Source organism: Thamnophis elegans, chromosome 15 (assembly GCF_009769535.1).
Source record: "Thamnophis elegans isolate rThaEle1 chromosome 15, rThaEle1.pri, whole genome shotgun sequence".
NCBI lineage: Eukaryota > Metazoa > Chordata > Lepidosauria > Squamata > Colubridae > Thamnophis > Thamnophis elegans.
Genome location: NC_045555.1, coordinates 41184385 through 41212186, shown reverse-complemented (window position 1 = coordinate 41212186; position 27802 = coordinate 41184385). Strand labels below are relative to the sequence as shown.

Sequence of the window (27802 nt, the reverse complement as noted above, 5' to 3'; positions counted from 1 at the left end):
AAAAAATATTTACTGTCCCTACAGTAAATCTTTCTCTCTCTTGCTCAGAACCACCTCATTTACTTTGGTGGAAGGACCTTGGGAAGGATCTCATTTTAAGATCTTAAGGTCTAGGTAGCAGCATACAGGAGAAGATGCTCCTTTAAGTAATCTGCTCTGAAGCCAACAGACCAGCAGCTAGACTGGATGGCAATTTATCAGTATAATATAAGAAGTCCTAATGGTGCAGTGGTTAGAATGCAGTATTGCTAGCAAACTCTGCCCACAGCCTTAAGGCTGAGTCAGTCTTCCATCCTTCCGAGGTCAGTAAAATGAGGACCCAGTTATGCAGCCATTGTAAACCACTCAGAGAGTGCTGTAAACCACTAAGGGGCGGTGTTCTGTCCCCCCTTCTCCGCTCGTTAAACAGATGACAGGCAAACAACTTAAAAGGAACTCTCTTTATCAGTTCTCAGCTCAGAATGGCTGCGAGCCCAAAAATAACATAAATAAAATCTCTGACTAGATAACAGAATACAAAACAAATCTCTCTTACGGCAATGCACTTCTCCAAGTGTATCCTTGAATCAGGGTTACAGAAAACCAAGCACTTTTCCAAGTGTATCTTACATAAACCACGACTGATGATCAATCAATGTTGAACGAACCAAGGAACGTTGACTCCTGCAACCAGGGCGTGGCACCATCCGTCCTTTTATCACCCAAAGACCCACTAACGAGCCCCAGCTGCATTGTGAAACTTGCATCCCGAAAAGACTCACAGAAGACTGCTGCTGAGTCACAACAGGGCGGTACATAAGCCTAAGTGCTGTTACTATTGCTATAGTATCATATGAGCTGATCCCAGTAAGCTTTATTTTGAAGCAAGTGAAGATTCCACTATTCCAAAGCCGTACAAGCAATCCATTGCAATAATCCAGTGGGGAAGTTACTGGAATGTGAAAAACGGTTGTGAGGCTGTCTCTGTCCAGGAAAGGGTAGAGTTGATAAATGAACTGAAGTTAATGAAAGACACTCTGTAACAGCAAGGCCAACTAGGTCTCTGGTGACACCGTGCAATGGACTGTGAAAATAACCTTGAGGAAGCAGGAGGAAGAACCCCAACCAAGATAATGGTCAGATTTTAAAAAAAAATCAATGTCCAAAGCAGAAATGTGAGACGCTTTCAGGCGTGTAAGATTCAGTTACTGTAACCATTTAATAAAAGCAGGATTAGTATTCATAACTTGAGTTTCCTATTCTGGTCTACCTCAAACAAATCAAGGAGAGAAGCAACTTAGAACTAAGGAGAAATTTCCTGACAGTGAGAACAATTAATCAGTGGAACAACTTGCCTCCAGAAGCTGTGAATGCTCCAACACTGGATGTTTTTAAGAAGAGATTGGACAAACATTTGTCTGAAGTGGTGTAGGCTTTCCTGCCTAAGCAGGGGGTTTGACTAGAAGACCTCCAAGGTCCCTTCCAACTCTGTTATTCTATTCTGTTCTATTCCATTCCATTCCATTCCATTCCATTCTTATTAATTCTATCCTATTCTATTCTATTCTAATTCCTATTATTTCTATTCCATTCCATTCCATTCCTATTATTTCTATTCTATTCTATTCTATTCTATTCTATTCTATTCTATTCTATTCTAAGGGCTGACATAGTGATGGATCTACTTGCTGAGATTAAAGAAGTTGAACTTGACAATAATATGCAAAAAGTTCTTCTCTAAGCAAAAAAGGCTGAAACAGCCTTAGACAGGGTTTTCCTGATTAACTTGGGTAGAAAGAGGAGGACAGGTAAAGAATAAGCAGGTTTACAACATTGAGAAATTATTAGTGAATAATAAAAATGCACTGGACCCATCTCAAGAACATTCATTTCTGGTCTTCCTGTAGAGTTGATTTCCTATTCTGGTCTACCTCAAACAAATCAAGGAGAGAAGCAACTTAGAACTAAGGAGAAATTTCCTGACAGTGAGAACAATTAATCAGTGGAACAGCTTGCCTCCAGAAGTTGTGAATGCTCCAACACTGGAAGTTTTAAAGAAGAAGTTGGATAACCATTTGTCTGAAGTGGTATAGGGTTTCCTGTCTAAGCAGGGGGTTGGACTAAAAGATCTCCAAGGTCCCTTCCAACTCTGTTATTCTATTCTATTCTATTCCATTCCATTCCTATTCTATTCCATTCCTATTATTTCTATTCTATTCTATTCCATTCCTATTATTTCTATTCTATTCTATTCTATTATTATTCCTATTATTTCTATTCTATTCTATTCTAAGGGCTGACATAGTGATGGATCTACTTGCTGAGATTAAAGAAGTTGAACTTGACAATAATATACAAAAAGTTCTTCTCTAGGCAAAAGAGGCTGAAACAGCTTTAGGCAGGGTTTTTCTGATTAACCTGGGTAGAAAGAGGAGGACAGGTAAAGAATAAGCAGGTTTACAACATTGAGAAATTATTAGTGAATAATAAAAATGCACTGGACCCATCTCAAGAACATTCGTTTCTGATCTTCCTGTAGAGTTGATTTCCTGGTCTGGTCTAACTCATTGGTGACATAACTTGCTCTTTAGGGCAAAATGTCTATGGAGATTCTCAGTCATCCAGGTCATGGTGTTCCAAAGGTAGTTTTTCAAAGGCAACTGGACTGCAGTCATCTGGTTGCACTCTGAAGGTGAGTCATTAGCTTCATTACTTTCAAAATGCTAATAACCGGATGACTGCAAGGAATATAAATCCTTCCATTCTCCAGCATCCAGTCAGAACTGAGGAGGCTTCTTGGATGAGAAGCGAAACACCTTCAAGGAGAAAACAAACAAATAAAAGAAATCCAGTTGCCTTTTGAAAAAGAACCACGGGGACTCTTTGGGACAACTACATGCCTTTCTAGGACTGGCAGGTGTGAAGTACCCGTGGTTCGCTCATGAGGCCAATGTTGAGAAAAGACACGGACACGAGCTTTCTCGGGATGAGATTGGGGGTCTGGGAGCCCCTTTTATTGAGATAGGACAAAAGCAGGAGGAGCAATCAGCATGTGATTTAAGACAGCCTGTCAAACTACAATTGCTAATCTACTGCTCAGGGAAGTTCTGTCTATATATGGTCAAATCCTGGGCGTCATTGGGTAAGGCACATCTAGAGCGAACTATCAGGATGTTATGCTATGCACTATCAGGATGTTATGTTATGAACTATCAGGATGTTTATGGAGTTTGTTTTTTCCTGTGTGGTTCAGCGTGGCTGCGCATGCCCTGTTATGCACTGGGCCATGGGTGACCGTCACACTTACACAAGGAGTTATATGACAACATCTCCTACTTTTTTTCTTTTTTGTCAAAAAGACTTTTCCTCTTCGTCTGCCTCTTCATCTGACAGGGCTGTCAACAGTGCTTTTTGTTGCTGCGCATCAAGGCCTGTTAAAGCCATGTTGATACTCTTTTTCTGTACCATGCCCTCCGCTGTGGACTGGATTATACTTCGGATGACAGGGATAAAACAAGGTAGTAGTAGGAGGCCTAAGAAAATGCTGCCTGCCATAAAGGCGGCTTGCTTCCAATTCCGGAAGATGCCCCCCAAGAACCCCGCATCATCCATAATCCCTGTCCACTTTTGTATGGGCACGTGTACTAATTTTCTCAAGTCAGCAGTGAGATCAGCTACCACTTTGCCAGTTTCATCAATCTGCAGGCAGCAATTTGTCAGGTTAAACTTTCCACAGGCAGGGACCATCAAATGGACAGATATGCCACTCACAAACAATATTTTTCTCATCTGGTGTGAGTCTCAGATTATTTAGTCCTATTACCCTGCTCAAGCATTGTTTCAGAATGCCAACTGCCTCAAGTGCGTTAAATAAAAAAGAGAGACATAATACTGGATACTATCTGTCATATTGATTACAGTACTGTACAAGGGTGCACCCATTGCTTCGTTTTTTTGCCAGTAGATTTGTATATATTGGTTCACACTTCTCACCAAAAAGCCAATTTTTTAAAAAATCTGAGGCTTGCTTTTAAAACAGACTTTTCACGCTAATTAATAGCAGAAAATACAATGTAAAAAACATTATTATGGATTATCAACGATTGAATTCATGTTTTAAAGGCTTTAGAGCCTTTTGTATGCACACATTTAAGTGAATCAGCCTGCATAAGTGTAAAATATTTCTTCCCTGAACAAGTGTCAGTTCTTTAGATACATAAACTATGTATATGTTCCATTAAATCATGGAAAATCATAAGAAACCAGATTTAAAAGAAAGATCATCATAGATATTTCAAGTGCAATAAAATTCTGAATTCTTCTGTTTAAAAATGATGTTCATGATTTCATGTCTAATATTTTTAAAGAGGTTACAATGTTTGTGCAAACTCCTTAGACAGTCAGATTTAAAGAATCTTCTTTCTGTTAGCATCTCAAAATTATAACTGTGTCTAAATTTGTCATAAGATCTTGTCCACAATTTAGTGGACAAGACTAACAAGTGTGTTACTAACTTAACAAATGCAGTGATTTAGTTAACCACTGTGACGAGAAAGATCATAAAATGGGGAAAAAATCACTTAATAACTATCTCACTTTGCAAAAGAAATTTTGGGCTCAATTGGAGCCGTAAGCTGAGGACTAGCTATATTTCTTAAAAACTCTCTTGTGCCACATATGTTTGACAGTTTGCAGAATGAATGAATGACATGCCTCATATTGCAATAAACCGCCTACATTGTTCAGCTTGCAATGTGGATTTGTTGAACAGGTGAGACAGAATAAAATGAGAGACAGCTCATCGCCGACACAATGCAACTGTCACCCAACATTTAAAGTATTTGTTAAAAGAACGGGTCACTACATTTTACTGAACGAAATAGGTTCATCCAATTCAAAGCAACAGCGCCCATTTTAGACACCACAAAACAAAGTATACATATCATTGCATATTACTCCACAAGAATGGAGTCAGAATGTCACCAACAATTGGCCTGGCTTGCTAAGCACATCTGGCCTCTCCTGTGATCTTCCTGCCATTTCACATGATGCTTTCTTTACTTAGCTTCAAGGCAGCAGAGGTGTGTTTTGACTGTTTTACAAATTGGCCAAAAAGCTTCGAAGCCAGGAAGAAGAAAAATAACAATTTTTGCATAGGAAAGGAGCTTTGATCCACCAAAATATCACTTTGTTCACAGATCAGAAAAAGAGACAATCAAAGCAAAAGGGCCAGCATGAATACAGCATGATCATTGTACGCCAAAAGGAAAATGCTCTTTTATGAAAGTTCTGGCACCATGCAGAAAAAGGATTACCTGTAAAATATTATGTTATTTTCTTGTCTTTGTTAATTATCAGTGCAACAGCTGAGACCTGGTTTACAAGAACGTACTTTTCTATAGAACCCATCCCAATTATGGTGCAAAGACACCTTCTTTGGTACCTGTCAAGTTCCTTATTTCCAAGAATTTATCTGGAACTGGGCATGGCTAGTCTAGTGAAGAGAAGGACCAGGGGAGACATGTTAGTGTTCTAATATTTGAGGGATTGCCACAGAGAGGAAGGGGTCAAGGTATTTTCCAAAGCACCTGAAGGCCAGACAAGGAATAATGGATGGAAACTGAAACTATGCGCTCTACATGGGGCAGCCTTTGAAGAGTATTCGGAGACTTCAACTCGTCCAGAATGCAGCCGCGCGAGCGATTGTGGGTGCACCTCGGTACACCCATGTTACACCTATCCTCCGCGAGCTGCACTGGCTGCCGATCGATCTCTGGATACGCTTCAAAGTGCTAGTCATAACTTATAAAGCCCTTCATGGTATTGGATCTGGGTACTTGAGAGACCGCCTGCTGCCAATTACCTCCCACAGACCCATTAGATCACACAGGGTCGGACTCCTCCGGGTTCCATCCACCAGCCAATGCCATCTGGCTACTATCCGAGGGAGGGCCTTCTCTGTGGCAGCTCCGGCCCTTTGGAATGAACTCCCCGCGGAGATTCGGACCCTCACCTCTCTCCAGGCCTTCCGGAAAGCCATCAAAACCTGGCTATGCCGACAGGCCTGGGGTTAATGAGCTCCCCTCCCCTCTCGACTTGTATGGCTGTATGATTCTTGTGTATTTTAATTATGTGTATTGTGTTTTATGTCCCCTTTCCCCCTTTTGAGTTGTTTGCCGCCCTGAGTCCCTCCCGGAGAAGGGCAGCATACAAATAAACTAAATCTGAAATCTGAACAAGGAGAGATTCAACCTAGAAACAAGGAGGAACTTTCTGACAGTGAGAATAATCAACCAATGGAACAGCTTGCCTTCAGAAACTTGTGGGAGTTTTATCACTAGAGGCTTTCAAGGGAAGATTGGACTGCCATTTGTTGGGGATGGCATAGGGTCTACTGCTTGGGAGGGGAGTTGGACTAGATGACTTACAAGGTTCCTTCCAACTCTGTTAATCTATCTATCTAAATACATACAAAAAGAGAGATAGTTGTAGACTATCTATTTGTCCCCTCTGCCCCCCTCTCCTATCAAAGATAAATTAGAGAGTATCCTGATAAATTCATGAAGGTGATGGGGAACGATCCCATGTTTCAATAAATTGTTATTACATGGTTAGCTATGGATAAAATTTCAGCTATTCCATTTCAAAATGTCAGATCATATTCATCAGCTAAGATGCTTTGATATCTCTGATAAGAAAGGAACATACATTTTGGGAAAGTTACAAATATTCTGGGAAAGTTACAAATACATGATTCTCATAAGATCCCCAAAATATAATAGGGAAGTGAATATAATAGGGAAGTGCATCTTGGTTACTCATGAAGCTGACCGGAAGATTGCTAAAGTATTGCTAACATATTGGGTCACTATTGCTAAAATATCGCTGATTACAAGTTAAAATCTTGTTGTGTCCTAAGGTGACATTTAAACTGTCACTATGTCACGTGTGTCTATGATTAATGTTTGTGGTTTACTGCCCACCCAGGTTTCCTGTTTGCCAGAAGCGTACAGTCTAAGTTCCCCTTATTTGAGAGATGCGGGAAAATAAGGAACTACTTTTTTGTAAGGCAAAGGGTACTGTGATTTTAGTATTTTAGCATTTTAGAATTAGAGTATTTAGCCTGATTAAGTATTGGGGGTTCACTTGTGTACCCCGTGCTGCATCAGTATCACTCTAAGCAGGTCACTAAAGTAGCTGACACAAGCCATGCATGCTGTATTTCAAGGGGGAGAAGATTAAGCATATTTTTTATTTACAAGGGGATAGTTTTTTTCCACTGTGCAATTAAGGTATATGGATACACACATTTAGATTCCTTGGTGAGTATTTCAGATGGTGCAGCCCACTGATAGCCTGCCTATATTTCCCAGAGTCCCTGTTGACAGTGAAGATTCTACCATACTTATAAACTTTCTTTGCAGAGAATTAGAAGTCTAGGAAGGATTCACAAGTTTTCAAGTCAGCTTCAGTATTGATTTTCCCCTACCATCTCCATACATTTGGGGATATGCCAGGAAAACAGGAGAACTGACTGGCTGAAGTATGACAGCTTAGATTTCCTGAGGATTCAGAAAGTACCTGCAATAAAATATGCTTTTTTTCCCCTTGCAAATTGTACAGTAGTCTAACAGAGTCAGAAACAGAACAGAGTTTCACCAACAGAGGTGAAAAGGTTTTATAGGAGCCAAGGTGGCGCAGTGGTTAAATGCAGCACTGCAGGCTACTGCTAGATCAGCAGGTCAGCGGTTCAAATCTCACCGGCTCAGGGTTGACTCAGCCTTCCATCCTTCCGAGGTGGGTAAAATGAGGACCCAGATTGTTGGGGGCAATATGCTGACTCTCTGTAAACCGCTTAGAGAGGCCTGAAAGGCCTATGAAGCGGTATATAAGTCTACTGCTATTGCTGCTATTGCTATTTATCTTCTGTATTAAACTGAGAAGTAACTCTGGGCCCACAAAACTATAAACCTGTACATATTTCATTTTAGTTTAGAGTGTCGAGACCAACCTATGCCAGCAGTTTTGTATCGTTACAAACCATGAAAGTTGTAAAAGAGAAAAACGGAGTTCTATCAAAATAAAAGTTGAGGAATATAGACTCACAAGGGAGGTGATGTTTGAATTCATTTAGAATGTGCATAACTCTCAAGTATACTTTCAATACTTGTGAAGGTCTTGTGAAGGTGGAAGAGAATGCAGTGTTTCCATTTTTCTAATATAAATAAAACTAATTGAGTTAGATTGTCCTACACTTTTGCATAACTGATGGCTGCTGTTCAAAAACCCATGGAAAACATGAAGGAATATGACCTTACAGATAAAATTATATCAAAGAATTGAAAGAAATGTAACGTTGAAAGATTTCCCCTGCCAATTGTTCAAGGACTAAGAGTAACAGAAGGGCATGCATATAAAGTATATAAAAAAAGTCAACGTATAAAATTGGCTAATAAAGACAAAAAGAAGCTTCAGAATACTGTTTTATATTATTTAATGCTGTTTTAGCAAATAAAGATTTTTTCAAGTTTCCCACTTTCTAAAATGCCCCATCTCCTGGTATATTAATTATGTGAATTTTCTTATCTTCTATAGTGGAAGTTAGGAAACTTGGTTCTACCACAAAACCGTGGACGACAAAATCGCGGTCTACGAAAGCGTGTATGTGATGTCATCACAGCGCGACGAAAAAGATAGAAAAAGATCGAAAAATGTAAAAATAAAGCTAAAACCTTCCCCTAACCCCCCCAAACCTAACCCTAAACCTAACCCTAAACCTAACCCTAAACCTAACCCTTAACGTAACGAAAAACCTAACGCTAACCCTTAACCTAACGCTAAACGTAACGCTAACGCTCTAACCATAACCCTAACCCTTAACCTAACCCTAACCCTAACCCTTAACCTAACCCTTACCTTTATGTGAATCGGCTTGCTGTAATTTAATTTTTATTTCAATTTTTCGATCTTTTTCGTCGCGTTGTGATGACGTCACATACGCGATCTCGTCGACCGCGCTTTTGTGGAACGCGCTTTTGACGGGTCACGGGAAACTTAACATATAAGAAGATACTCAGTGAAATAATGTAGAATACAAATCCTGTATACATTTATTTCCTCTAGAAGAACTAGCAAGTTCTACAGGGATGGAAGGTATTATTTGTTAATGTTATTTTTTTTAAAAAGAATTTCACTCAATCACTTTATCTTAGATATAATTTGTAGCGTATCATTTAGGAGCTAAAAAAATTACAAGGATACATCCTGAAACAAAAGCATAAAATGAAATGCAAGATGTTTTTGTTGTCCTTGTTAAAAAAAAATTACCTTAATTGCTCTGAAGTTCATTGTATTTAGCCAAGTGTTTGATCTTGCTCCAAGATGTATTGTGTAATCTTTTGGTTCGTGATTATTATGATTTAAAGTCAGACACTGGATTAATGCAAATAATTGTTTACAATACATCCTCTGTCTCATTATTTCTTTGAATTTTACTCTTTATCCTAATTGCACATTTTATAGTAGAAAACTGTAACTGTATAACCTCCTTTACACAAAATTACATGAATGATCTATCTAGTAATTCAATAGGAACTTACAATTACTATTCTCCAGGGTTTCATATATTGGACCTGAAACCTCTGGCATACAAACAATGTCACACTGAAATCAAGGCCTTGCCCATTAAAAAGTATTTCCCATTAACTGCATAATGTGTTTATAATGGGCAACAGTCAATAATGGAGACAATCCAATTCTTTTGTAATGAATATATAAGAACAAACCCAAGTTTTTATTACATTTCACTTCTGCTATAACTGGAAGGTAAATAGAAATTTGCAAATTAGTTTGGTCTAAAAGTTATATAGCCAAAAGGAAAAGAACCAAAAATGGTTTCTTTTCTGTAGAGAAAGTAAATTAAAAAGGAAAAAAAAATTTATGCAGTCTTTCTATCTTTGTGCAAAAATAGAATAATCTATAAAACACCATTCCTTGTTCTATTTCTTTAGCTCATTGAGTTTGGTAATTGGATTGAAGCAAATAGATCTTCATAAATTAGAGTGTCACAGACATTCTTATCATTTCAGGTTACAATTCAGAATGTATTGCCCTATTATTTAATTCTAAGAATGTTTATTTAAGATTACCAAAACGTTCCAATATCTTACGTCAGTGATTTTCAACCTATTCTTCACCACAAACCCCCTTTAAATACTTTGGTGAATGTCAACAACTAATACAATGGACCATGGCCACAGACCCCAACACTTAGCTCAAGATTTAAATCATGACAATTTTTCAAGTCTTCACGAACTGCCTATAACATCATGGGCCTCCAGCATGGCCCCCCCAGATGTCTGCAGACTACAGGTTGAGAACCACTGCCTTATGTCTTTTCAAAAAACATGCCACATGTCATTGTAAAGCAAAAAGATACAACAGTGGACATGACATTGTGATCCAAGCCTCAAACCTTTTGTATGTGCATGAAATATTGACAGAGGTTAGAGCTTGGGTAGCAATGCTGTGTCTAACTGCTGTCCTGTTTTGACTTTCCCCAGTAGATATTAAACACTAATCCCTTTAAAAAAAACCACAAAAGCTCCACAATTGGGAAGATATGCCTCAGAAGTCTTGAAGAGATCATTGAAAAATGTAAGGCTATATAACTTTGATTTTCAATGTTGATAGAAATTGAAAATTCTACTGGTATATGTTATTAAGCCTTAGTTCTATTCAATCCCAGATCCTTCTGGCTTTGCTTATTAGTTGTTGAAATTCACAACTAATCCATATAAGCTTGGTGCTGACATAGATAGCTTGCCCCCCATTCAATTCTTTAGAAGGAAAAAAAATATAAATAAAAACATAAACATTGAACTGCTAAGAAGCAGGAAAAACAAAGGCACTCTTCCCTGTGGAAATTGCTGGAACAACCAGTTTTCAGAAATTATGGTGTTTTTCCATAGTTTTCTGTGACATTGTTAAGAACTGCAAGGTTTAATTCTTGCTTTTCATTTAAATAATGACTTTTTTTCTGGAAATAATCCTAAAAAACATTCATTCCTGGTTTAACTTTGAACATACATCTCCATTTTCTGGATTGCTCATATCTTTAATGAAAAAAATATATAATAGCTATAAAATAAATATATTAATTTTGCTCATGATATTCCAGTTTAATTATAGGACAGATATCCTGTGATTTGAAGAGGGTGGACCTTATTCCTACCTTGTTGATTCAAGGGTTGATATAAGATATAAGCAAATAAAAGGTTAATTTTCAAAGTAATGGGAGATCAGGAAAAGAGCAACAGCTATAACATCAAATTTGGGGAAGGAAGGAAAGAAAGAAGGATAGAAGGAAGGAAGGAAGGAAGGAGGGAGGGAGGGAGGGAGGGAGGGAAGGAAGGAAGGAAGGAAGGAAGGAAGGATTAACTTACTTTTGGATGGCACTGGCAAATTAGAACGGACTACTATTAAGGAATCAGCTTGTACCCGAAGCAAATATTTTCTTGCAGTTTCATAATCCAGAGATTTTTGAATGGAGATAACTCCTGTTCTATTGTTAATGGCAAACACTCCTGGAATGCAAAAAAAAAAAAAAAGGTTTTATAAACATTTTAGGAATAGATAAAATGGCTTCTTTACAATTGTGCTATGTATCTGAAATGGAATATGTTAAATTTACTTTTTTCCATTTGGGATGTTTTATTTCCTCCCTCCCTCCTCCTCCTCCTCCTCTAAAAATATACTTTACTGAAACCAGATGCAAGGCCACGTTAACTTACCATCTTCATTTCCTGAAACAATGGAATAGACAATTGTTTGGTTCAAGGCAGCAGCGGTTACCACAACCACTTGGGTTCCTTTGGGGGCGCCTTCCCGCACAGGTGGGGGCCTACAGAATTAGTTGAAATAGATTATTGTTTATTTTGGTCACATTGTAAATATTCTCCTGTATATTCAGTGTATCTATGGAACTGGCGTGGAAACGGAAAGCTACATGTAAACCAATCAAAGGAACAAGAATAAAGCGTTAACATTTGAAGAAATTAACAGTGGCAAATGAGTGGAATGCAATTTCAATAGTTTAGTAAATAGTTTAGTCCTATTCAACTTTAACAAGTCAAAATCCACCTGATCTAGCAGGCTGTTTCCCACCATCCAGTCTTCTGACTCTGAAAGTACACAAATAGGAAGATATAATGAATTGTTCTTGCTATTTTTTTAAGGTCATTATACCTCTGATTCTGGAAACATCAAATAATAGCAATAAAGTCTAATTCCATGGCGCATAAAGAAGGTAAGGGTCTCTCAAGTTTCATGGGGGAGAGAGAGAGCACTGCCAATCAAGGGTGCTGCCATAGAGAAATTGCATCCATAAATGCAAGATGACCAATCAGCTGTGTAAGAGAGAAGGTAGTCTGAAAGCATCCTGATATCAAGTTTTTGTTTTTAAAGTTTTTTTATTTTTCCCTTTCAAATTCATTCATAAATAAACATTCTTATATTTGCTATTTAACATTTGCTATTTACCATTTACACACATATATAATACAGTTTGAGTCACTTCCTTGCCACCCTGTGCCTACATCTTATTTGGCAAGAACCTTACTTCTTCCATCTTCTCAAACCTCCCTTCTCTACCTTCTTTTTTCGATCTCAAGTTGTTTAGGGCTTTGATGTCATAAGCAGAACACAGAACCTAATTATATTCAATGCAGATTCTTTAATTGCACTTGGAGACTTGCTTACACTGAGATTAGACATTGTCAAGAATATAAAGTAGTCCAGACCCAGAAACAGATGCTAGGTGTATCTACTACTTGTATTAAGATCTTGCATATTTCAATGTGCTTCTCCTCTTCTTCCATAGCTTCAGTTGAAGTTGAATTCAGGGACTGAATCTGATCCCTTCCTCATAAGGACTTCTGCAATGCTTATCTGTTTGTTGCCTTGGTAACAGATCTTCCGTGTCCCCATCAAAGTCATCTTCTTTATTCTCCACTGGAATAGAGCTGAGCATCAATTTACTGATGACACCCAAACTTCTCACGATCAACTCCAGGAGGTTCAGATAGTTGATGAATAACCATTGCTTTGAGGCAACTCATAGCATAGCCACCATTGTGCAGAAGAACAATTTCTATTTTCTGTATCTATCCCTGCAAGTAAAAGTGAAACCTGCAGCTAATAGTTTAGAAGTACAGGTGAAACTTGAAAAATTAGAATATTGTGCAAAAGTTCATTTATTTCAGTAATGCAACTTAAAAGGTGAAATTAATATATGAGATAGATTCATTACATGCAAAGCAAGATAGTTCAAGCCGTGATTTCTCACAATTGTGATGATTATGGCGTACAGCTCATGAAAACCCCAAATCCACCATCTCAGAAAATTAGAATATTACATGCAATCAATAAAACAAGGATTGTACATAGAACAATATCGGACCTCTGAAAAGTATAAGCATGCATATGTACTCAGTACTTGGTTTGGGCCTCTTTTGCAGCAATTACTGACTCAATGCGGCATGGCATGGAAGCTATCAGCCTGTGGCACTGCTGAGATGTTATGGAAGACCAGGATGCTTCAATAGCGGCCTTCCGCTCTTCTGCATTGTTCGGTCTCATGTCTCTCATCTTTCTCTTGGCAATGCCCCATAGATTCTCTATGGGGTTCAGGTCAGGTGAGTTTGCTGGCCAATCAAGCACAGTAATCCCACGGTCATTGAACCAGGTTTTGGTGCTTTTGGCAGTGTGGGCAGGTGCCAAGTCCTGCTGGAAAATGAAGTCAGCATCCCCATAAAGCTCGTCTGTGGAAGGAAGCATGAAGTGCTCCAAAATCTCCTGGTAGACATCTGCATTGACCTTGGACTTAATGAAGCACAGTGGACACCAGCAGTTGACATGGCTCCCCAAATCAACACAGACTGTGGAAACTTCACACTGGACTTCAAGCATCTTGCAGTGTGTGCCTCTTCATTCTTCCTCCATACTCTGGGTCCTTGGTTTCCAAATGAGATGCAAAAGTTGCTCTCATCGGAAAAGAGGACTTTGGACCACTGAGCAACAGACCAGGTCTGCTTTTCTTTAGCCCAGGTAAGACGTTTCTGACGTTGTTTGTTGTTCAGGAGCAGCTTGACAAAAGGAATACGACATTTGAAGCCCATGTCCAGGATCCGTCTCTGTGTGGTGGCTCTTGATGCACTGCCTCCAGCCTCAGGCCACTCCTTGTGAAAGTCCTCAACACTTTTGAATGGCCTTTTCCTGACCATCCTCTCCAGGCTGCGGTCATCCCTGCTGCTTGTGCACCTTTTTCTTCCACACTTTTCCCTTCCACATAACTTTCTATTAATGTGCTTTGATACAGCACTTTGGGAACATCCAACTTCTTTTGCAATTACCTTTTGAGGCTTTCCCTCCTTATGGAGGATGTCAATGATGGTTTTCTGCACAACTGTCAGGTCAGCAGTCTTTCCCATGATTGTGATTCCTACTGAACCAGACTGAGAGACCATTTAAAAGCTCAGGAACCCTTTGCAGGTGTTATGGCTTAATTAGCTGATTAGAGGGGGACACTTTGAGCCTAGAATATTGCACCTTTTCACAATATTCTAATTTTCTGAGATTGTGGCTTTGGGGTTTTCATGAGCTGTAAGCCATAATCATCACAATTGTGACAAATCACAGCTTGAATTATCTTGCTTTGCATGTAATGAGTCTATCTCATATATTAATTTCACCTTTTAAGTTGCATTATTGAAATAAATGAACTTTTGCACGATATTCTAATTTTTCGAGTTTCACCTGTATATTGTGTTTGACAATATAGCAAAACCCATTTTCAGTCAGGTTCTTTCCCCAAACTAAGCCCAAATTAGCTAGTAAGATTGTTAGGAAATGACAATAGTTGCAAATATTTTATTTTCTCAAAAATCTTGCCTTGAAAAGTTTTTTTGTGTGTGACTTTAAATAGTTGCTCTCCAAAGGATCTATGGAAGAATTCAAAAGGTGGGAACTACTGTTTCTTTTAAGTCCAACTGTACATTTATGCAAAAAGATGCTCACCAAACCACTTCACTCAAATAAGCTGAGATGGTCAGGAATAAAGCTGCTGTTGGCTGAAAAAATAGGAATCTCATTAAATTGTACCAGATGAAGCTCCAAACATCTCAGTGTCATCTGGGTCAAAAGTCAATATGGAGATGAACTCCCCCTCTGGCAAGTTCCTTTCATATTTCTGAAATGGATACTTGAGGCTTCAACATCATCATCATAAGTTCTTAATCACCCTGAACAGCTGTGCTAGCTAGCTATTAAGACTCAATCTCAGAGGTATATTATGTTACAAACCTTCTCATTCTTGCAGGGGGATTTACGCTATGAGATCAAACTTCACCTGGTAATTGTGTGATCATGCTGGGGGAAAAGTAAATTGATCACCACCCTACCTGAATATTTGATGACAGCTTCTGTAAACACAATGCTGCATGGAGATATAACACGGGGCTTCTAAATGAAGCTAGCATCTTCCAATATAAATGATGACTTGTGTCCCATGACACAAAAATTGAATTTTCCAACCATCTGAGACTACATCTACCAGCATGGTCAGGGAAATTAACACAATATAGCCAATTAAAGTCTATTGAATTTAGTTGAAAGCCCCTCCCCCACTATTTTTTGATGTGTGCTATATGCTTAATAATACCAACTGGATTCAAGCTGGGATGGTAGATGAATTTCTTAACTGTGAGCAAGTTATATTTGCAAATCTTTTTTAAAAAAACCTTTTCCGCTCCTCCTGATTTGTTATTTTCAAAACCTGGCCGGTTGACTTTTTCCAAGTCTGTACTTCTAAATGAAGTGCTTGAAAAATGTAAAAATCTTTTAAACCGTTCTTTTGATCTGTGTTGGCTTTTGGCACATTTTAAAGTATTGTAATGTCCCTATAACTCTGATTCTGACATTTCTAAATTCTATGCATTGAGAACCCAGCAGCTTCCATTGATTAGGAGATTCTTTTGCATTTATCACACAACAGTTTGAAGTACAGTAAGTGCCCAGAGAAACATCCAAATGCATATTATTTGTAACTCAAATGTAACTGGATTTTGCTGATTTTATTTCCTTGAGCATATGTGAGACTAGGTTGAATCTACCACACCTTAAGATGAAGCAGGCACACAAGCAGCGTGGATAAAAACCAGGAAACCTAAAAGATTCCTCAAGAGTGATCCCTCATCATAATCACTGATGATGTTACCTAGTTTGCATAATGAAACGTCTGCAAGAAAACAAGCAAGCTCAGAGAGGGCCAAGAACCTCCCTCTCTGAGTCACATCAATAGCTATCAGACTTGAAAATCAATAAGGCAAGTCTTGTGAATAAAAAAAGCAAGGACTCTGGGAAATAAAATGGTCCTGAAACTCGACCACTCTTGGCATTGGATCCAGACCTGGTGGCTTCTGTCCCTCTAGCTCAGGGGTGTCAAACTCAATTTTAGTTTTAGTTTTTTAGTTTTATTATTATTTATAGGCCGCCCTTTTCCCTGAGGGGACTCAGGGCGGCTTACAAAATATAGGGAGGGGGGTACAAAACAGTAAACATAAAACAATACATAAGTAAAAATAGTACACAACATTCATTCATCATTCGGGTGGGGACAGATTACGATCTTTATCCCCAGGCCTGACGGGATAGCCAGGTCTTGAGGGCTGTGTGGAAGGTCTGGAGGGTGGTGAGGGTACGAATCTCCACGGGGAGATCGTTCCAAAGGGTCGGAGCTACTACTGAAAAGGCTCTCCTCCGTGTGGTTGCCAGTCGACACTGACTGGCGGATGGAACTCGGAGGAGGCCTAATCTATGCGATCTAATAGGTCGCATGGAGGTAATTGGCAGGAGGCGGTCTCTCAATTTCATTGAGGAGGGCCGCATCAGGGCTATGGTTGACCTTGGGGGGGGGGGAAGCATGCAGGCGTGGCTGACTGGGTGAGTATGTCCAACTGGGCGGGCATGACAGCTTGACGCCACTCCCCAAACTGCTGGCATGTTTCCTCTTCATATTGGGTAGACCGGCCCGGCCCCTTACATTATTCCAGAAAGGCTCTGCGTCCAACATTGTGGGACACATCTGATCCACCAGCCTTGAGTTTGACACCCCTGCTCTAGCTCGTACCTGCAACCTAGTTGAGAAGACATGGGTAAGTGTTGTGACTCAGCAGCAGTCTTCTGTGAGTCTTTTCAGGATGCAAGTTTAACAATGCAGCTGGGGCTCATTAGTGGGTCTTCGGATGATAAAAGGACAGATGGTGCCACGCCCTGGTTGCAGGAGTCAACGTTCGTTCATTCATGCATTCATTGATCATCGGTCGTGGTTTATTGGAGAGACACTTGGAGAAGTGATTTGCTTTCTGTAACCCTGATTCAAGGATACACTTGGAGAAGTGCATTGCTTTGTAAGACTTTTTGTTTGGTATTCTGTTATCTTGTCAGAGACTTTATGTTTATTTTTGGGCTCGCAGCCAGTCTGAGCCGAGAACTGATAAAGTGAGTTCCTTTTAAGTTTGTCTGCCTGTCGTCTGTTAACGAGCGGAGAAGGGGGGACAGAACAGGTAAGTCTATGTGTGCATGTGAGAAAGAACGCATATACATTGCAACTATTAAAAATTTGCTGTTACTTTAAATTCACTGGGTCTCTGTTTACAGGTAGTCCTTAAGTTACAGAAGTTCATTTAGTGGCTGTTCGAAGTTACAACAGCAATGGAAAATGTGACTTATGACTGTTTTTCACACTTAGGACTGTCGCAGAATCCCCACGGTCATATAAATTCAGTTCCTTGGCAATTAACTCATTTTTATGACAGTTGCAATATCCCGGGGTCAAAGGATCAGCTTTTGTGACCTTCTGACAAGCAAAGTCAATTGGGAAACCAGATTCACTTAACAACCGCGTGACTACGTTAACAACTGCAGCGATTTGCTTAATAACTGTGGCAAGAAAGATCGTAAAATGGGGCCAAATTCACTTAACAGCTGTCTCACTTAGCAACTGAAATTTTGAGCTCAATTGTGGTTGTAAGTAGCTTTTCTTTCTTTGTATCTTCAATTTATTTAGGACAGACATGTCAAACTTGTGGCCCGGGGGCCAAATCTGGCCTGCAATAGGCTCAGAGTTGTCCCACAATGCCGTTTTGGAGACATCAAGGGATTGGCCTGTGCCATCCTGGCTAACGCCCACCGAGTCAGCCACGATAACCAGGCGACACCCACCCAGGTCCCCAAAGGGAAACATTCCTGATATGGCCTGCAACGGGATTGAGTTTGATACTCCTGATTTAGGAGAACAGCTTCCCACTTATAAAGGTGCAACAGAAGTTTATTGCTACCTATAGATTTGGTGATTTTTTTGGTTCCAGCCTTTAATATCTAAGGATTGAGGCAGAACAACTGCAAAGAAGGAGGATACAGATGTGTGCTTTGCTACATGTAGGGTCATATACAAACCAAAGCCTTACATTGAAAGAGTGAGAATGATGTTCAGCATGGTTAACCATCTTGTTCTATGCTAAAAAAAAAATAACCTTGTCACTAATTCAGAAATTTTCCCAGTTTTGATAGCTTTGTTTGTGATGCAAAATTTTGGTGTATGTTTTCTGACCTAGGCTTCCCAAGGGCATGAAGCAACTCCTTGTCCCGACAAAAAAACCCTTTTATTAATTTACTGTGAATTCTGCTCATTCACATACAGCAAAGATTTTCAAGGGAGGATTTACAGTCACAGACCTTATCTGGCTTGGAGAGCTGCCAGGCTGATATCTGCAAATCGGGGCAAAGAGTCTCGGAGAGTCATTGTCTCCTCAAAACTCCACTCCCTTTCGCTCCTCTTTTATTCCCTATGGGAAGGAACTTGTGGCCTTGCTCCCAAGTCGACCCCTGTTCTTTAGCGGTTCCCTTCGTCTGGCAACTCTGTACATGCACACCCTGGGAACAGGCTCCAGCTGTTTGTCTGCCTCACTGATGTCTCACTCTGAAGGCAGCTGATAACTGGCATACAGCTCTGGCCCCCTCTCTGGCTCCAACACAGAGCACTCATCAGAGCCTTCCCCAGGACTGGCCCATGTTTCTCCCCAACCTCCTCACTGTCTGAATCCGCTGCCAGCTCCACTGGTCGCTGGCGGGCCACAACAGTGCACAAAACATATAGAATACTATGAAATAATAAGCAAACTAGCATTTCGACACAGGACTAGAGTCTTGAAATCAGTATGTTGTTATTAGTCCTTGTTTTATATTTCAAGTAGTATCTTTAATTAGGAAGCTGTCTGTTGCATTCCAAATTGATTTAGAAACCCTTTTAAAACATTAACAACTTTTGGGTTCTACAAGAGAGCTTCTTACATAAAGCAGAACTAGAATGAAGCCCCTTTTTGGGGGGGAACAAATAAAGTACTTGCTTTTATTTATGTCGATTTATTTATTTTTAACAGGATTGCATAAGTTTTGCTTTTGTAAGTGTGTTCCAATCATTGATTCTGAAATAAAGCAGCAATACCATCCCCTTTCCTTGCAATATTTTTCTTTTGCGAACCAAGATAATTATATTGTACTGTAAAACAAGTACAGGGTGGGTGTCAAACTGAATAATGCAAGTCTAAGAAAAAATGCTGAAAAACTTTAAAATGCTGTAGACTTCACCTTTTTGTACCCTCAGTGCAACAATTCTCAGTGAAACAATACTATAACTAATCTGAACAATAAGCAAAGAAATCAGCTCTCCCACACAAAACTGTTACGCAAAAGAGGAAGGAGTCAGGCAGAAATAAATACTATGTACATCAGGGGTCAGTGACGTGCGGTGAGGTTTATAGCTGGTGAGGCACTGACATAGGAGTTTCAAATTTTTTTAGACTTGCGGACTTCAACTCCCAGAATTCCACAGCCTCGCATGCTCAGTTCCGATTTAAAGCGACAGCATTTTTTCTCCTTTGCGAAATAAGTTTTACTTCATTCTTTTTCTTCTCCCTCCCCCATCTTCCTCCCTCTCTCCCTCCCTCGCCCCTCTCTCAGACACACGCACAGAGAGAAGTTGGATCCCTCTCTCACTCACTCTCAAACAAACACAAACACAGAAGTTGGATTGGATATATTTTCCAATGGCTTGAAAGAAGCTCCTCTGCCATACTCCCCCCCCGACCATTCCCCTGCTGCCTTCCGATCCGAGCCTTTGATTGCAGGTGGAGCCACGTTGCCTTTTCAAACTTGTAATCAGTGAAGCTGGGCTTATATACTTTTATCCAGCTGTGTGTGTGTGTGTGTGTGTGTGTGTGTGTGTGTTTGAAAAGGCAACGTGGCTCTGCATGCAATCAAACTTTTTGAATTCCTCCCCCTCCCCCCACACACGCACCTTTTCCAGCTGTTTCAGAGAGGATTTCAACTCTGCTCTTGCCTGCCCTCATGAAAAGAAAAAAAAAATGTAAAAGGCCAGGCTGAGCTAGCTGCTCCCAGAGCCTCTAAAAAGCCTCTAAAAAGCATCCTCTACAGGAGGCGAGAGAACCACGTGCCTCATCTACATAAGGAATTTTTCGCCTTTTAACCCTTGCTTAGCTGTGCTCGAGTGATCATAAAGTCAGACTAAATGAGGCACCTTGTTCTCCTGCTGCACCCTGTAGAGAGCACTTTTTAAGAGGCTTTTTTACATAGTTAAGCACTAAGCAGAGTCATCCACCGTGACTCTGGCAGCAACTACCTCAGCCTTTTTCCTTTTAATTTTTTTTTCTTTTCATGGTGACAGTGGTGAGGCCCTGCCTCCCCTGCTTGCACATCCCTGTCAGGGGTGGACTGCTACGGGTTCTCCCAGGTTCCAAATCCGACACCTGGCTGGCCCCGCTCACCCCTCCCCTCCCACCCTGCTCTGCTCCTCCCAGGAGTCTCCACATGGCTCATTTTGGATGTAAGGTAAGTGCAGGGCCCACGCAGAGGTTTAGGGAGGAGGAAAACTGGCCTCCTGGAAGTTCTGGAAAGCCAGAAATGAGCCTCCGGAGCCTGGGAGAGGCAGCTTTTGCCCTCCCAGAGGCTTGAGGAAAGCCTCCGGAGCCTGGGGAAGGTGAAAATGCTCCCCCCCCCGTGGTGCAGGAGGCTAACTAGGCCATGCCCAGTATGGCCACGCCCACCCATCAACCAGGCAGAGAACCCGTTGCTGAAATTTTTGACGCCCACCCCTAATGTACATTACTACTCTATATAGGTTTTATGTCTATAAAACAGTGCCTGGAATCACTGATTCTGATTTTAGCATTTTCTTTTAAATAAAGATAAAAAGAAAATCAGTTGTCCTAGGATTGAGAGCCCCCAATTGTGAGTGAAACCTGTCAGTCATGAACAAAACCCCAGCTTCTAGCACATCTACAGAGCAACCTTTTAGCCCCCAGCTTGTGAAGACATATTGTTAAAATTCAATTGTCTGTGTGACAGCAAACAACCGCTGTGATATACATACATTTCATTTCTCGGTGTAATGCCTGGAAACTGAAGTAACCCTGAAAATGATCTGGGGTATACTTTCCTGTAATGGTGGCAGTTCCATGTTATGAAAGATACCCCATAATTAAAAGAAAGTTTCGATGTTCACCAAAGGAGAATTGTATTTTATTTTGAAGTTCTATATATTTCAAGACAGACTATTCCATTTTTGCACGCTTTTGTCTCTGCACACCACTGCAATAAACCATATTTTTCCCAGTGTGAGTGACATTATTTGCAAAGAATGTTCCACAGGGCTGTGAAATTTTTCACTGCGCACCCTCTTCAAACTTCTCATATTAGTTCACAAAGTTTTGACCTTTCCAATGGTATTTACCTCTAAAAAGCCATGACAAGGGAGTTTGGGCATTATTACAATGAACCACTGACATGGCCTATTATCTTTAAATGTCAAACATCAGTCTGAGGGACTTAATAACATCAGGTGCAGTGCAACTTAGTGTAATCTTTGCAATAATTTGGTGAAAGCCACAAGTTTAAATATATTTATCACAGATTCAGCAGAATCATAAAAATGGGAACGCATACCATCCTCTTTAAATAACTTGAGTAGTTAAATATTGTGAGATAGTAAAGGTAAAGGTTCCCCTCGCACATATGTGCTAATCATTCCCGACTCTAGGGGGCGGTGCTCATCTCCATTTCAAAGCCGAAGAGCCAGCGCTATACGAAAACATCTCCATGGTCATGTGATCGGCATGACTAAATGCCAAAGGCGCACGGAATGCTGTTACCTTCCCACCAAAGGTGGTTCCTATTTTTTTTACTTGCATTTTTACATGCTTTCGAACTGCTAGGTTGGCAGAAGCTGGGACAAGTAACAGGAGCTCACTCTGTTACGCTGTGCTAGGGATTCGAACCGCTGAACTGCCAACCTTTCTGATCGAAAAGCTCAGCGTCTTAGCCCCCGAGTCACTGCGTCCCTCTATTGTGAGATAATTGAAAGGTACATAAACTATGGGAAGGTTATTCTCTAGGCTGGAATGAAGGGCAAACCTTCCTAGATAAATGAGATGGATTACCAAATTCAGTTGCTACATTTATTTGATTTGTTTAAAACAATTCTGTTAAGTGATGTTGCCATTTCCTAATTGTTTTATTTTGATAAAGGCAGGACCTACTTTTCTTTTTGCTTCATAGTAATAATGTGAAGAAAGTCTTTAGTTAATGCGGCTGCTGATGCAAAACTTTGTTTTGATTATATGTCTCATGTCTTCTGTACTAAATTCCCTTAAGGATATTTTCTGAGCTTCATTTATTAGACTTTGAAAGAAGGCAAGAAAAAAAAAAACCCTCTCATACCGAATCTTCTGAGAAAGAATATTTTGTTCTCCCTTTCTCAGAAGAGGAAGCTTTTCTATTTCATGTTTATGTTACTGTTATTAAGAACAAAGGATGTTAGGACAATGATCTAGTAAAAGTCTGCATACAAAATAAACAAAAATAGATGGGGAAAAAAGCAAGAATGTGACTTCAGCCATTTTTGGCTTTTGGAGGAAATATTAGGTAAATAAAAGATAATGTAGAATACTATTGTAGTCCAAAGTTATTGCAACTAGTACAGGGCAGAATATGGGGGATTGATAGAAATGCAAAACATAGGTAATTTTATAATTTGCATTGTTTGAGGCAAGGACTTTGAATCCTGCTCCTAAATTCTTTATTGATGATTGTCTGCCGTAAAAGTTTCTAGTAATTAAAAGGAGATGTTTTGAGAGAGAAAAAAGAAAGACAAAATTAAGAAAAAGAAAGAAGAGAAGAGGGGAGGGAGGAGAAGGAAGGAAGAAAAGAAAGAAGAAAAGAAAGAAGAAATGAAGAAATTATATGATGAAAGAATGACAACATTTTGTTATATTTTAAGCCTGTTATAAGACAAATTTTCAGTATGGTATAACTCGATTCCAAAATTTATATTACATAAAAAACCAACAAAGTGAATACTGGATTACCAATTGCTTGCAGTTCGTAAGCACCACCTCTTATTTGGAGGTTATAAGTCTATATGTGTTTCTGTAGTTCTATTTTACATATGTGTGTGCGATGTCTATCATCTCTTTTACAAAAATTAAATTACTATTCTTTCAAATTCAATTACCAAATTAATTCAGACAGGGAATAACTAATTAACACATAGATTTTTTTAAAAAAAATACATTAAATTACTTTAAGAGCATTCTCCTTGAGATTAGAATGGCCCCCACTCTAATTCTTTTCCGGAAGGCATTGAAGACCTGGTTCTGCCAGTGGGCATGGGGAACCCAGAGTGGGATGGAGCCATTAAACTATGAGCTGAGGTGGTGCAGTGGTTAAATGCAGCACTGCAGGCTACTTCAGCTGACTGCAGTTCTGCAGTTCGGCTGTTCAAATCTCACCGGCTCAAGGTTGACTCAGCCTTCCATCCTTCCGAGGTGGGTAAAATGAGGACCCAGATTGTTGTGGGCAATATGCTGACTCTGTAAACCGCTTAGAGAGGGCTGAAAGCCCTATGAAGCGGTATATAAGTCTAACTGCTATTGCTATGTGATCTGCTGTCACCGGGCCAGGGAGTGGGAGGTGATTTGGTTATATAGTACTATATTAATTTATTTGATTCTTTTTGTTAGTTTTACTGTTTTAAATAGGGTTTTATACTTTGTAAGTCACCTTGAGCTGCCATGGGCAAATAGACAGCAATATGAATTCAATTATAAATAAATAAATATATTATCATACTAATTAATTATTATTAATAATAACCATCCCTTAGTTATAGAAAAAAATATTGCCCTCTACCAAAGCCTATGTGCAATCTGGGGTTTCTTCTGGACTCACGGCATTATGTAAAAAATTTGCGATTTAATTTCAGAAATTTTATTTTCTCCTTTGAACCTAAATCAGTTCCTCTAATGTACGAAAACTAGCCTTTTCAGAAACAATGGTGAGGGCAACCAAACAATAGGACTGTATTCTGAAGTGCTTGAAAGAAACAAACCTGGGTGAGATAGGAGGAGATGCAACATATTTTACAAAAGACAAAAGGGTTTCTGTGACCATTAGCTATCTCAAGAAACAGAAATTATAGGCATTATATCTAAGGATGTCTGTAGCTAACAAAAATAAACAAAGCTTTTATTGTATACTAGCTGATGACCCAGCGCTGCCCGGGTATTTATTTATAGGGGGAAAATGTCCGGCTCAAACGTAATTTCTAACGTTGGATTTTCCCCCTTACCAGAGGGAGCCCCCTTGTGGAATACTGTGAAACCGTTACAATGGAAACTCCACTGCGTTGTACAGAAGCCATTTTATGGCAGTACAGTAGAAGCCATTTGAAGGCACAACAGGCTGTATCATAAAAGAATACATACTCCGTGGGGTGTTAGGGGTGTCTTATGCCCACAGTATTTGTTTCCAGACAATAAATCATCTGTGAACCAAGTTTTGGTTGAAAGTGTTCCAAAGTTATGCTGGAAAACACACACACACACATACACACGTGCACACACACACACACACACACACATGCCCAGAGCACCATTTTTATATATACAGATTAGTGACTTGTTGCTTTCTGATATACCCATCACAGACTGAATACATGTAATCAATTTATTCTGTTCCCTACATAAAAGCTGATTTCTCCCCTTTAACAAACTGGCTCTCCCCAATTATATTTAACCCATCCCATCCCATTTAGCAGGAGAGTTGTACTGCAGGAACCATCAGTGAGGAGAGTCATCTGGCTGTATAGACTGAGTTGACCACAACCCTGCTGGCTTTTTCTAAAGCCCTGAAAACATAGTTTTGCTACAAGAACACGAAAGCAGAACAAATGCAATGGCTGTATGGATTGTCAGGATCAGGGCTGTCAAACTTGCTGCCCATGGGTCAGATGCATCACATGTTGGCCCCGCCCACATCTTATTTAGCGAAGGAGGGAAGTCCCGATATGTCACGTGATGCTACCATAATGACGTGAGTTTGACACCTCTGGTCTAGATGAATAGGATTATGATAGGTTTTTGTTATTGAATTGTTGTAGGGTTTTTTACTCTGGCAGAGATATATATAATCAATATAATAATATAATTATAATATATAATTGAGTAATCTATCAATCAATCAATCAACCTATCAATCAACCTATCAATCAACCTATCAATCAACCTATCTATCTATCTATCTATCTATCATCTATCTATCTATCTATCTATCTATCTATCTATCTATCTATCTATCTCCCAGAGTAATCTATCTATCTATCTATCTATCTATCTATCTATCATCCATCCATCCATCCATCCATCCATCCATCCATCCATCTATCTATCTATCTATCTATCTATCTATCTATCTATCTATCTATCTATCTATCTATCTATCTATCTATCTCCCAGAGTAATCTATCTATCTATCTATCTATCTATCTATCTATCTATCTATCTATCTATCTATCTATCTATCATCCATCCATCCATCCATCCATCCATCCATCCATCCATCCATCCATCTATCTATCTATCTATCTATCTATCTATCTATCTATCTATCATCATCATGTATCTATCTTCCAGAATAATCTATATGAGATGGGCAGCTATATAAATTTAAATAATAAAATAATAAGCAAACTACAGAATCAGTTGCTGAGATCATTAACTTTCTTATTTAAAAAAAAAACTTTTAAAAGTTTCATAAGAATTTGCCTCTCTCTCCAAGTGCAGCCTAGGACTAATTACACTCCTTGGAAAAAAATGAAATATGTTACTGTATTTAGTGCTTGAAAATAAAATGTCTGAACACCTGTTAAATGTGTCCACAGGCAATGCATATTATTATTGATTGCACATTGTTAGCAATTTATTGCCTAGAATAGTAATTCAAGGCTGTTAACTATGACTTTCTAACTGCGGAAGAGAACAAGAGAAGTTATGCATTAATTAATAAAAATAGCATACTTTGGAACTTTTAAGTTATTAAAAAGAGAATTTATCACAAGAGAATTTATTCTGAAGTTAAAATAACAACAATGAAAACATTTTGTCCTTAAGGTCTAATTTTCCATCTGGTCTCACAATTTTTAAATGGGCTAAAGTGACAAAGGAGGCTTTCTATTATTTTTCTGCAGAAATATTTTAATTTTTTTTTAGTAAATCACTTCCGTACAATTCCAGAACATAAACATTCACAGCTTACCACACCTTTATGTATCTATTCATTCTTGTGAACATTCTCTTCTTATTTATATGTATGTGATTCTGCTGACCTGAAAAATCTCTATTCCAAGTACAAATATTGATAACAGTACTTGCACGTAAAAAAGATCAGTATTTCCTGGATATTTTATTAGGTAAGGTATTATAAATGGAGTTTGTGAGTCCTTATAGAAGATACAGTACAGCAGGACATGAGCTACAGTTTAAATTTCCCCTTATCCCCAGGGGCATAATCTCAATTTATATGGTGTTTTTTTTTGTATTGGCCCTCCAAATCTACTGTAGGAAATGCATTGCAGCGTGCCAAAGTTTTGTTTATTTTATTTTATTTAACATGTACAAGATAACAGGTATAAGTATAAACATGGACATGAACAAGGGAAATGAGTACAAATAAATGGGGACAGTAGAACAGTGACGGAAGGCACAATGGTGCGCTTATGCACAGCCCCTTTACGGACCTCTTAGGAATTGGGTGAAGTCCACAGTAGACAGTTTAAGATTGAAGCTGTTTCAGGATGTAACAACGGAGTCAGCTAGAGCATTCCAAGTGTTGACCACTCTGTTGCTGAAGTCATATTTTCTGCTATCTAGTTTGGAGCAATAGCAATAGCAATAGTTAGACTTATATACCACTTCATAGGGCTTTCAGCCCTCTCTAAGCTGAAGTTTACAGAGTCAGCATATTGCCCCCAACGACAATCCGGGTCCTCATTTTACCCACCTCGGAAGGGTGGAAGCCTGAGTCAACCTTGAGCCTGGTGGGATTTGAACAGCCAAACTGCTGAACTGCAGTCAGCTGAAGTAGCCTGCAGTGCTGCATTTAACCACTGCGCCACCTTGGCTCTTTCAGCAGTTAATGCCCTTCAGATATTTGGGATGCTTATGCGATATAAATATCTCACTGCTGTTACGTTTCTCTGAATGTGACCAAATTCTGCTGTGTTGTATATAAAATGAGGAAAACTTTAACTGCCCACTGTAAATTCACCACCAATGGCATTATATTATTCTGTCTGCCTTTTATTTTATTTTTTTACTATTATTATTGTTGTTGTTGTTTATTTTATTTTTAAATT

General features: G+C 39.3%; 1 protein-coding gene across 1 annotated transcript in view; it reads right to left on the bottom strand.

The window, feature by feature from the left end:
* The window catches only part of PCDH15 (protocadherin related 15), a 532120-nt gene that overhangs the window by 102144 nt on the left and 402174 nt on the right, over window positions 1-27802 (bottom strand). Inside the window, exons 24-25 of the mRNA XM_032231542.1 lie at window positions 11772-11881; window positions 11424-11564 (exon numbers count right to left, since the gene is read on the bottom strand). Coding sequence (XP_032087433.1) covers window positions 11424-11564; window positions 11772-11881 — 251 coding nt within the window. The remainder of the gene's footprint in view (window positions 1-11423; window positions 11565-11771; window positions 11882-27802) is intronic.